This window comes from Elgaria multicarinata, chromosome 7 (assembly GCF_023053635.1).
Source record: "Elgaria multicarinata webbii isolate HBS135686 ecotype San Diego chromosome 7, rElgMul1.1.pri, whole genome shotgun sequence".
NCBI classification, from domain to species: domain Eukaryota; kingdom Metazoa; phylum Chordata; class Lepidosauria; order Squamata; family Anguidae; genus Elgaria; species Elgaria multicarinata.
The window spans coordinates 8,997,334-9,009,785 of NC_086177.1; the positions used below are offsets into that span (position 1 = coordinate 8,997,334).

A 12,452-nucleotide genomic window follows, 5' to 3' on the forward strand; every position below is an offset into this window, starting at 1 on the left:
GTAGCTAGACCTTCCGCAGCCCCGGGCTCAGCCCAGGGCTGTGGAAAAACCGGGCCACAAGCGGATCCAGTTATCCCGGGTCAAGGGAGGGTTTAGCCTGGCCTGACCCCGGGATCCCCTGTGCGTTGTCTGCACACACAGCAGGGAGCCCGGGCCTCGCACCGGGCTAAGTCCTCGTCTAGCTACGGCCCAAAGCACTTTTCACTCTTTACAGCAGCAAATCATAGATTAATTAACCTACGATCTGCTGTGTGGCATGCCACGTTTGAGACACCTCTGCTTTGCATAATTGCAGCCTGACTCAGATATAGTTGCATTTTACCAGCCCCTGTGATGTGAAGTTGTATTTTAAGAGTACAAGTAATTGTACCTGACCATTCAGTCACAATCTCTCTCCTGCAAATGGAACCTGAAGCTGGGGAAAAGATTCCTGCAGCCAAGAAGAAAAGATGCTTGGCCTCATTGCAAGACGACTGGAGATGGATTGTGAAAGATGGCACCACAACTGCAAAGTGCAGGCATTGTAATATTAACATTATAGTTAATATGATGGTATCAAGGCAGTATACAAAGCATCTGGAAAGTGAAATGCTCATTGAAAACTGAAGAACACTGAGGCAGAATGCTGCTTTGTCTTCCTTGTTTTCAAAGACTTGAGAGACTCTCAGGCCGTAGCTAGACCTAAGGTTTATCCCAGGATTGTCCTGGGGTCAAACCTGTTCATCTAAGTGCCACACAGGGCATCCAGCTCAGGCAGGGACAAACCCGGGATGATCCTGGGATAAACCTTAAGTCAAGCTACGGCCTCAGTGTTGCTGCTGTAGAAGTTGACAGTGCGTTCCATGCTGACATATTTAAGTCCAGACAGTGAATAAAACTTGCATCAACAATGTTTGAGGACTCCATTGTTGCCAAGAAAATGCACTGTGGGAGAACCAAGACAGAAAGCCAACTGAGAAGGTGTTTGGACCCAAGTCAGTTGAACCGGTTGTGCAGTCACTTGGGTGTCTATTCAAGTTTTTTTTTAAAAAAACTTCTTCTACACATGGATGCCTCTAAGTAAGGGCAGTTGTGAAATGCTTCCTGTGGCGGTGTGATACTTTGATGCTGATCTTGCAGTCCAGGAGAAACTACTAGACTTTTATGAGTTCCCATCAGAGACTGCCGTTGCCATATTGACAGCCTTCTTGGGACTTTAAACCATCCTGGGTTATCTGTTGAAAACATAGTTGCTGGCACAGCAGACAATGCTGCTGTAAATTATGGGGCAAAGAAGTCTGTATACTAAATACTAAGACACACAAGGTTCTCTTGTAAAGGGAAGGAGGAAAGGAGCCTCTCGTGCAAGCACTGAGTCATTACTGACTCTTGGAAGGACGCCAGCTTTCGCTGATGTTTTCTTCGCAGGCCTTATAGCGGGGTGGTTTGCTGTTGCCTTCCCCGGCCATTATTACCTTTCACCCAGCTAACTGGGTACTCATTTTACCGACCTCGGGAGGATGGAAGGCTGAGTCGACCCGAGCCAGCCGCCTGAAACCAGCTTCCGCTGGGATCAAACTCAGGCCGTGGGGAGAGTTTCAGCTGCAGAAACTGCTGCTTTACCGCTCTGCGCCACACAAGGCTCTTCTCTTTTCAAGGCCAAGTGTTATTGCCACGTGATCCACAATGCTGTCTGACATGCGTCTTTAAAGATTTATTTATTTATTACTGCCCAATAGCTGAAGCTCTCCGGGTGGTTCACAAAAATTAAGATGAAGTTGTGCTGTGGAGGCTCTTGTTCCTAAAGTTGGGTTGAATTCTCCTAGAGCACCCTTAAAACTGAGAAACTCAAGGAATGCTTGGAAGAGCTTGGCAAGAAGTTCCATACATTTTTCAGCTGTGGAAATACTTGGTTTCTCTCTCTCTTTTCTGCTGTTGAACGCCTACTCTTCTGGAGGCTGCCATTAAATCTTATTTCCCGGAGCTTGGGGGATGAGCAAACCAGTGACACCATACGGCAGTTTATTAGTGATCAGGCAGATGAGAGGACAACCAATGTCACCTTCCAAACATCATACTCAAAATGCTACCTCTATTTTGTGCATCGTTTTATGAAAATGTTTCATAATTCTATTATTATTTTGGGGGGAAACAAGCAGTCAGTCCACAGTTGCACGCATTGGTACACATCGTGAGGAAGAATCTAATTCATCATAGGGACAAATATGGTTTTGGAGCAAAATTATTCTCAAGTTTAAAACAGCTCCTTGATTCTCAAAGTGTACATTTCAAAACGGATGCAATCAAAATGTACAATCAGGAAAATTATGTATTTTAAAGAATGGTTTGAGGATGCACAGCTACAGGACTTTGATCGTGACCTAGTCAGAGAAGCTAGGGCTGTGCACCACCTTGGGCCGAATCCGAGCTGAGACGTATCAGGTCCAAAGCGCCACGGGCTGATTCAGGGCAGTGATAAGCCACGCCCCTGCAATCCGCCTGCCTGGGAAAGCCAATGTGAGGCCATTGGACTTCACTCCCTCCCTGCACCCGCCCCCACCCACTTACTTTTGCTGTCTGTCCTCTTCCGTCAGAGCTGAGATTTAAAAATAAGATGGGGGCTCTGACGTCAGCGTTACTCTTGGTTGTGGTACCGAGAAGGTAAGTTCTGTAGCTAGTCTATATTACCACAGCAATCAGTTCTGAGACTGGTGGGTGGCACTGTGTAGCTGACACAGTGCACGTTCTGTGAGCGGTAGTCTAGTCTCTGGTGGCATCCTGTAGTTGGAAGAAATCCCTCCAGGACTGAGGTAGGTATGGTTTGAAACGTCACAGACATTCCTTGCCCTGGCTTGGAGGGGTCAGTCCAATCCAATCCAATGCAGGGTGTTTAACCTTAGATGGTGTTACAGTAGAACAATGCCGTGGAGTTGGGAGTGGGTGGGTCAAGCATCAATAGCTCCAACTGTGGTTTGGGGGCCAGGGGTTGGGACACATCTGGCGCCTATGTCAGTGGAGTTCCGAGTGCCATCGTAAGGAACGGCTTTGAGAGGACCGAGAGTGGATGGGCCTGTGATTGTTTTACCGGGTCCATTGCCTATAGCGCTCATTCCCAAAGTATGGCATGAAGGCAAGGGGAGCAATGATCTTTCAGTTGTTTAGTAAAACCTTGGCACGGTGTGCACAATTCTACTTACATGGGCCTGGCCCAGAAAAACAAGGTGGAGGTTATGCCTGTCAGTCAGTGGTAGTTTGCTCTCAAAATCTGCACAATGATTGAACAGGACCTGAAGGGCCTTAGGGTGCATTTGTGGACACTATGCAGTGCAGATCGAAAAGAAAACAGACATTTTAAAGGAAGATTTAGAAGAAGAAAAATACGAAATAAAAGTACACACTCACTCAGTTGCTTTTGTTTTACTAAACTAATTTCCAGAAAAGCTCTTGACAGGCTGCTGCTGCGACAGTCAAAGAGAAACTCGGGCACAAGGCGGCAGCGCTGCCCTAGGCATGCGCAGGAGAGTGGGAGGGCAGTCTTCCCACCTAAAGATCTCAGCTCTAGGAAGTTCCAATGGTGCTCTGGAAAGGTGGGGGACCCATATGTGTGATGCATAGATACCACTAAGAAGATACTATTTTCCATAGTTGTTTTGATACTGCATCCTGTTCCTATTCATGTTTTACTCACACACACATTCTCTATATGCACTGCCCACACATACCTATCCGTGTGTGTATATATCACAACTCCATCCGTGTGTACAGGTATACATAGCCTTCATCCGTCATTTAGCTATGCCACATCCATCCATGTGTATACACACACACACACACACACACACACACACACTGCTGCTGGATAGGTTGTACCCCCATCAGTTGCATGGACCAATGAGCCCAAATTGTGGTGCAGGCTATGCTGCTGTCACTCACTGCCAGCCTGCCCAAATTGGGTGCAGTTGTACAGGGAGGCAAGCACACTGTTCCAGCGGTTATTGTTTGCTGCTGACTTGGCAGCCAAACCCGGTATCAGCAGGCCATTGATACTGCTACTCCTACTGCTGGCAGTGGCACTGTTGCCACATGGGGTCAGCAAGTAAGTGTGCTACTATCAGCACACAACTCCACCTCCCTTGTGCTCCCTTGTGCCCCCATGGCTGCTTTTTCTCATCCTTTCCCTGCAAACCAAATGGAGGGAACAGTTGGCTAGCCTGGAAGCTCAAAGATTGGACTCAGGGCCAACCCAACCCATCCACCCCCAAATAGGACCAGTTTTGAAGGTCTCACACAGGTACTGATGCAACGAGGCTAACCTTTGACTTGAAGATGCATGTGCTTCATCCTTTCAGTAAAAGTAAGTATACTGTATGTGTGTGTTTCTGTATGAGATGATCTCCAAATGGGGGATAGAAAAGGAGAGCACCTCTACATACTGTAGTTTCTGTGTCTTATTTCAGTTATATGAAGGCATACCATTTTGCCAAGTAGGATAGCCAACTATGTGCAGAATCCTCTTTCCTCCCCTGAAAGAAGTTTTTCAACTAAAGGCCTAAAAGCAAAGTGCCTGTGAACATGTTTAAAGTCTGTCCGTGTTCACATCCTCCAGCTTTTACCACCATGCTTATGATGCCTTTGGTTCACCTGTATATACTATGAAAGCTCTCTCACACACACACTAACAGCAAAACGTCTTCTGGATTTCCTCCCTAACTTTCTAGAAACCAGCCAAGATGATAAAAATTCTGTTCAGGACAGTAAAATGATTCTGATACGCAGTTATGAGCTCTTCTGGAGCCTCGATGCACACCTTTGCCGTAGGCTTCAGCCAATTTTTTTTCTTTTTTTAAAAAACAACCTAAGATGTACAGTACAAGCAAGAAATAATAATATTCAAATATGGCTTATCTCTTCAGCAGCAGTGAAAATAACAGCAAATTATGTCCTGTATGCAAAAGCATTTCTCCCCTCCGCCCCTCTCTCTCACACACACACAACTCTAATGCTTGATTTTAAGCAGAGTGTATGATGGAAATCTTTTTGGCAAACTGAGTTCGTAATCCTAAGTATACTTAATAAGGAGTAACAATCACTGAGCACGGTAAGACTGACTCCAGGGTAAACACATTCAGGATTGTGTTGTCCACTTTTAATTAATTATACCTTCTGAGCAACAATGTCATTGTGTGCTCAACACATAATGCTGTGATAGTATTCATAATAGATCTGTAAGACTTCTAAAGTTACACAGTAGTCCTTCAAACACAATGACTTAAATATTGAGGCAATCAAATGGTTCGGTTGATTTTATTCAGAATGTGTCCAACATGATTCTCTCCATTTGGGTTTCACATTTCAAACTCACCCTTTGTATTTTTAGGAACATTATATGAAGTCTTAAAAATCTTGTTTAATAGAAGAGGGAATATGAATCCTTCGTGACCCTGCTGGACATTTATATATTAGCTGATTCTCTCTGACATTGGGCTCAACATACTTGTCTATCATGTTGGCGGGTGGGTGGGGGATCCAGGCATGCAAATAGTCATAGAAATGCCTCAGTTTCTAAAAATCTGACGTAGCTTTTGTAACTGGTCCATCATTTCAAATCGAGTACCACACATTTAAGGTTAACTATTCTGCATTTCATCTTTTTGTTTGGCTCTTGCAGAAGTGGATAGGTAAATTTGCTGACCTAAAAGTACCTCATCCTACTAGGAAGATAAGAAGTATTTGGCTACCAACCTCTTGCAGCCCCTTGGCATAGGTTCATCTGGTACCCAAAGCCTTCCGTCACCTGACCTTCATGTGATCACATTGACTTTTATCGGTGAACAGCAGCACACCACAATATCACCACAGCTAGCACATTTTGACCAACTGGGTGCTCCCCCCCGCCCCCCGCCCAAACACTAGTGCTTGCATCTTTGCTAGAATCCATTTTTTAAATATTACAGAGCACAAATGAGGTCTAAAATTTAGCCACAGCAGACCACAGCTCCACAGAAAAAAACACACCTTCAAGTTAGGTTGTCCTGCTTGAAAACATAGATTAAAAACAGCACAGCAAACATGGATCTGCAATGCACTGTTTCCCTATTTAAATATTAACTGCTTCATTTTACATTTAAATGGACTAAGCAACAATGGATGGAATTTCCAGTACTGCTGGTTGGTGTTGCTGTGCCATGAGGAAAAGCAGGCGGCAATGTGGCTCAGATGGAGGATTACGGCAGGGGGGTCGGGTGGGGGCGAGTGATACAATCTCGACATCTGCTCTAAAGTGACTTAAAGATGATCCACTGATCATTCACCAGTTTCAAAATATAATCTTATACAGCATTTCCCCTCCCTCCCTTTGTAAACAGATCTGTTCATAAATAATTTGGACGTCTCCATGACATTCATGATATCTAACAGAAGCTGAAGTAGAAAAAGGATGGATGTGGTATACAGCATTGAGGAAATGTCAAAGAGTACTTCATTTTTGTTGTTGTTGTGGTGTTGTTTTGTATAGCGTCTGATGTGTGGGTTGCACGTAGCATCAGCCATCAGACACAGGTGGAGTGACCCACCCATATTTTTCGTGGGTCTTCACCAAGCTCTTAAAAGTTGCTTCGGCTTCCTTACGGCTGAAGGACTTTTTTGATTTTCCAGCTTTTCTGCAGATGCGGCCCTGAATGAGAGAAACCAAGAGAAGAAAAACTGTATTCAGCATCCCAGTGCAGAAACAAGTATTAAAAAAAACAAAAAACCCACCACCAACATTAATTCATAGTGAGCAACAGAACCCCTGTGTGTAACCTTCCATGAATTTATCTATTTGAAAAGTCAAAGCCAGGTTTGGATAATTATTTCTTGCCTGGCTCTTTATTAAGATGAGTGAAATATCCAACTAAAACACAGAACATCCAGACCTGCAAAGCAAAAACAAAAAAGTGGATTTTGCCAATTTACCCTAAAAACAGATACATTTGACAAAAGAAGAAAACCACCCATTAAATAAATGCAGACACTACTCCAGGCTTTAAGAACATTCATATTCATTGAACAAGCACCTTTAGTTGCGAAGTCTATGGAGGGAATCATCCCTTCATTTTGTTCAACAGAACATGGGAATAATGTGATGTACTTTTTGTAACATGAGTGTCAGAAAACGTCTCACTGTGTAATACCGTATTTCTTCGATTCTAAGACGCCATCGATTGTAAGACGCACACTAATTTCAGTACCACCAACAGAAAAAAAGCTTTGATTCAAAGAAATAATAAACGCACCCGCGATTCTAAGAGGCACCCCGTTTTCAGAGATGTGTATATGGGGGGGGGGTGAGAGTGTGTCTTAGAATCGAAGAAATACAGTATATGAGAAACTGCATGAGTGTCTTCATTAGTCCAGATCCATGCATCAGGAATCTGATACATATAACTTGTGTCCCCATACAGAAAATGACACCAATGCTGCCATACATAAATCACTTAGGCACATGTTTTCTTTGACACAAACATTACCAATCTTGAATGAGAAAATAATGTGTGAAGTGGCCTTATGAGACTCAGCAGAGGGAGGCAAAGTAGAGTTTTATTATCCCACAGGGGGCAACCATTAGATGGTAAATGAAAAGGTAGGTATCCCTATAGGCAGCGCTTTGCATTGTTGCTTCAGTCTCCAATGTTGTTTTTAAAGACTTCCATTTTCCAAGTATGTTTGCTTTTACTGCCCACTCCCTTGAGATATAACATATCTGGAAATTTAGAAGCTGGGGGGTAGGAGATGACGACTATTTTTTCCTGTTTTCTTCCCCAAGAAAGAAAGAGGAATTCCAGGGGAAATTGAAATAGATGCAATCCTTATTTTCTTAACAACTGTAGACTTCTTTTACTACTTTAAGAGTAGCATTTTCCGCGGCTGTGGAAATACAGGGCCACAACCGGTGCAGGTTATCCCGGGCCAAGGGAGGGTTTAGCCTGGGCTGAATCCAGTATCCCCTGGACGCACTGGGGTGAGCCCGGGTATCAGCCTGGGCTAAACCCTCATCTAGCAACCGCGTTAGAGTTTCAGTAAAGAAACATTTATTTATTTATTTATTTATTTATTACATTTCTATACTGCCCAATAGCCGGAGCTCTCTGGGCGGTTCACAAAACATTATTCCATACACAGTCCTAGAGAGTGGCTGTGTCAGGGAAAACTCTGGGAAAGCTAGATTTCAGAATGTGTTAACTTTTGAATTAATACGTTGAAAAAAGGCTTACAGTTTGCTTCCCCACCCCTGCTGTATAACAGGAAGAATAATGTGTACATTTGAAGTAGAATCAATGCTCTAGCTCCTATTTTCTCCCGAAACCTCAATATCTCACATTTGTCCAAACATTAAAGCTGGCATAGGCCAGATTCTACACCTTGTGTCAAATCATTATGAATGTGGAATAAAAAGCACGATCTAACATAGGTGCCCCGTCCAGACAACACGCTAAACCATGCTGCTTAACCACAAAATGGTTAACCTTAATGCATTCCATTAACCATTTTGTGGTTAAGCAGCATGGTTTAGCGCGTTGTCTGAACGGGGCCACTATGAAAGCAGTATATGGAACAGTTATCAGTGCACTTCAATGCTGCTATAAAGAGGTAGTGCCACGCTCATTGCATTATACCCCCTTCCTCCTATAGGATTGTTCAGGACATGCCTTTCCACAGCATAAAAACAATCCAGTAATAATTATCACATTTTTAAGAAGAGCTGCAAACATGCTATGCTAATACTAGGGAACAGCACATACTAGATCTTCCACCTGACCTGACACCACAGTTCCCTGAAAGATGCTGTAAATGGAGAAATCAGCCCATAAAGTTTAATCCCAGCAAAGTCAATGAAAAGAAAACAGATCATACTTGACAAACTGCTGGAGGTCACTCATTAAAATTTAAAACTCCTATAAATAACCCAGTTCTTATGCTCCCAAGTCAGCATAACCATAACCAAACTGACCTCTCCTCAGATCAATCCTCTGAGCTGTTTTCTGAGTATATGCTGTGTAACTACTGCACCCCCTCCCCTAATTTCTGGTGATAATGGCAGAATACGATTAGCCCAACCCATCCTTAACAAAGGGCCACAACTGTAGATTATTTTACATACCGTATTTCTTCGATTGTAAGACGCCATTGATCGTAAGACGCACAGTAATTTCAGTACCACCAACAGGAAAAAAAACCTAAGACGCACCCACGATTCTAAGACGCCCCCCATTTTTAGAGATGTTTATATGGGGAAAAAAGTGAGTCTTAGAATTGAAGAAATAGGGTAGTTATCAAAAAGCATTTTGAGGGAGTAATGCCCTGGCAAAATCATTATTTCAAAACCTGCCTTTAAAAGCATTTCACTCATTATTATTTTATTTATTTTATTTTATTTATTTATTACATTTTTATACCACCCAATAGGTGAAGCTATTTGAGGGGAGGGAACCGCATTACCTCCCCTCAAATGTCCATTTTTCCACTGGGGGAAACAAAATGAAAAAGGCCTGGAGGTGGAGGAGACACCCCCCCCCAATCATTATTATTATTATTTATTATTATTATTTATTTATATAGCACCATCAATGTACATGGTGCTGTACAGAGTAAAACAGTAAATAGCAAGACTCTGCCGCATAGGCTTACAATCTAATAAAATCCTAGTAAAACAATAAGGAGGGGAAGAGAATGCAAACAGGCACAGGGTAGGGTAAGCAGGCACAGGGTAGGGTAAAACTAACAGTATAAAGTCAGAGCAACATCAAGTTTTAAAAGCTTTAGGAAAAAGAAAAGTTTTTAGTTGAGCTTTAAAAGCTGTCTTTGAACTTGTAGTTCTCAAATGTTCTGGAAGAGCGTTCCAGGCGTAAGGGGCAGCAGAAGAAAATGGACGGAGCCGAGTAAGGGAAGTAGAGGCCCTTGGGCAGGCGAGAAACATGGCATCAGAGGAGCGAAGAGCACGAGCGGGGCAATAGTGTGAGATGAGAGAGGAGAGATAGGAAGGAGCTAGACCGTGAAAAGCTTTGAAGGTTAACAGGAGAAGTTTATATTGGATTCTGAAGTGAATTGGAAGCCAATGAAGAGATTTCAGAAGCGGAGTAACATGGTCAGAGCGGCGAGCCAAGAAGATGATCTTTGCGGCAGAGTGGTGAACAGAAACCAACGGACTGATGTGAGAAGAAGGAAGGCCAGAGAGAAGAAGGTTGCAGTAGTCCAACCGTGAAATAACCAGAGCATGAACAAGCGTCTTGGCGGAAGAGACAGACAAAAATGATTGAATCCTGGCAATATTATACACTCTCATTTCCCCCACTAGGGGAACTGCACTTGTCTATCTTTGATTTCTCTTTATCCTGCCTGCCCATACACACATTCCGTCTTACCATCTGCCCTTGATCCACTCCAACCTGGTTTCTCCATCCACCTGTAGCAAAGGATGTAATAATACTACCTCCTTCCTACTCCAGAAGTTACAACTGGGGAGGGCTCTGTGTGTGTGTCTCAAATATACATCTTCCCCTTTCTCTTCTCTTACTAGAAGGTAGGTCCCAGTTCCTCTGTGTGTGTGTGTGTGTGTGTGTGTGCGTGCGTGCGTGTGTGTGTGTGTGTGTGAGAGAGAGAGAGAGAGAGAGAGAGAGAGAGAGAGAGAGAGAGAGAGCCTTTCTACACCTAAGGATTATCCCAGGCAAATGGAGGAATGGTCCCTGCCTACTCCCGGGATCCCCTGTGTGTCATTTGGAGGCACAGGGATGATCCTGGGATGATCCCGGGCAAAAAGGCACATGTAGAAACAGTCTGAGAGAGTGTCAAGGGATTGGAAAGCTTCTTCAACTATTATGTTTTCCATTCGTAGTGATAAGAAGATGGTGCACAATTGACTTTTTTTTAAAAAAAATGGCAAGCTCTCATTCAGGCAGAGAAGAATTCTGGACATTAGAAAAGAACACTTGAGTGATTCAGCCTTCCATTCCCCAGCAGGCAAAATTGCTTATTTTTACCCTCCACTAAATGCAAGACTTCATGCAAAAGACTCACGGTTGGAGGGATGCCTGCAGAGGCATCTGTCCTTTGTGTATCCTTTACTCACAACAGCCTCACTAGACATACCAAAGCTTTCTGGAGGAAAGCCAGGCAAAGAAGTACCAGCACAACTTCAGGGTTCATATGCTAAGCGTCTGGTATATCCTACCCTTATCATAAAAGAGATGGGCAGGGCAAAGAGACATTTCAAGACATAAGGCTGAACCAAAAGGAGGCCCCACTTTGCAAAAATCTTTGTCAGAATTCAAAGAGCCTCAGAATGAACACTATCAGCCCTATAAAGGGGTCAAGAAACTTTATTTTTGGATCCTTCATTGTGACTTCTGACTTGATAGAATTACCTGTGTGATCTGTGCCCTCACTCCAAATGGGCTTCATCATGTCCTCAGTGACATAGCCAACTCTATTACCTATGTAGTATAGTGATGTTGTTACGATTAATTGAGGGGAGACATGATATGCAGTGGCCACCAGTGAGGGAGGAAGCAGCAGCCAGGCACCTCTCCACCGTGCCTGGGTCCAGCTCCAGCTGAGAGCCCCCTCCCTCCTGCTACCAACTGTCACTGCAGAGGCCACCACTGAGGGAGGAAGCAGCAGCCAGGCACCTCTCCACCGTGCCTGGGTCCAGCTCCAGCTGAGAGCCCCCTCCCTCCTGCTGTCACCTGTAACTGCTGAACTTTCCAACTAAGATTGTAGTGCCTGAATTTGCTTTCCTTTTCCCCCCTCCTCCTCCTCCCTCCCAATCCCCTTTCCTTTTGTGTCATGTCTTTTAGATTGTAAGCCTGTGGGCAGGGACTGTCAAGAAATACTTATGTAAGCTGCCGTGAGAGCCTTTTTTGGCTGAATGGCGGCATAAAAATCCTTAAATAAATAAATAAAAATAAATAAATAAATGATAGCACTCTTCAAATACTTAAAAGGTTGTCACACAGAGGAAGGCCAGGATCTCTTCTCGATCTTCCCAGAGTGCAGGACACAGAATAACGGGCTCAAGTTAAAGAAAGCCAGATTCCAGCTGGACGTCAGGAAAAACTTCCTGTTAGAGCAGTACGACAATGGAACCAGTTACCTAGGGAGGTTGTGGGCTCTCCCACACTAGAGGCCTTCAAGAGGCAGCTGGACAACCATCTGTCAGGGATGCTTTAGGGTGGATTTATGCATTGAGCAGGGGGTTGGACTCGATGGCCTTGTAGATCCCTTCCAACTCTACTATTCTATGATTCTATGATTTTATGAATACATGTCAAATACTTCCCCTTCCCTGAAATTACTGTTTCTGATCTGAAGAGCAAACCTGCAGAAAACCAGGCACCCAGTGGTCAAAAGGATAAAATACGATGACTCCGTTGTGTGCGGCGGGATCACTTGCAAGTCCACGAGGACTCTGGGTGTCATTAAGCGCTGTATAGAGAGAG

The 12,452-nt window shown here is 44.0% G+C and overlaps 1 protein-coding gene across 2 annotated transcripts in view; it reads right to left on the reverse strand.

The window, feature by feature from the left end:
• Positions 1 to 5,267: 5,267 nt before the first annotated feature.
• UBE2QL1 (ubiquitin conjugating enzyme E2 Q family like 1) overlaps positions 5,268 to 12,452 on the reverse strand; it is a 37,443-nt gene continuing 30,258 nt past the window's right edge. For both annotated transcript variants that reach the window (XM_063130199.1, XM_063130198.1), the window contains exon 3: positions 5,268 to 6,652. In XM_063130199.1, coding sequence (XP_062986269.1) covers positions 6,521 to 6,652 — 132 coding nt within the window. In that variant the 3' untranslated portion in view covers positions 5,268 to 6,520. The remainder of the gene's footprint in view (positions 6,653 to 12,452) is intronic.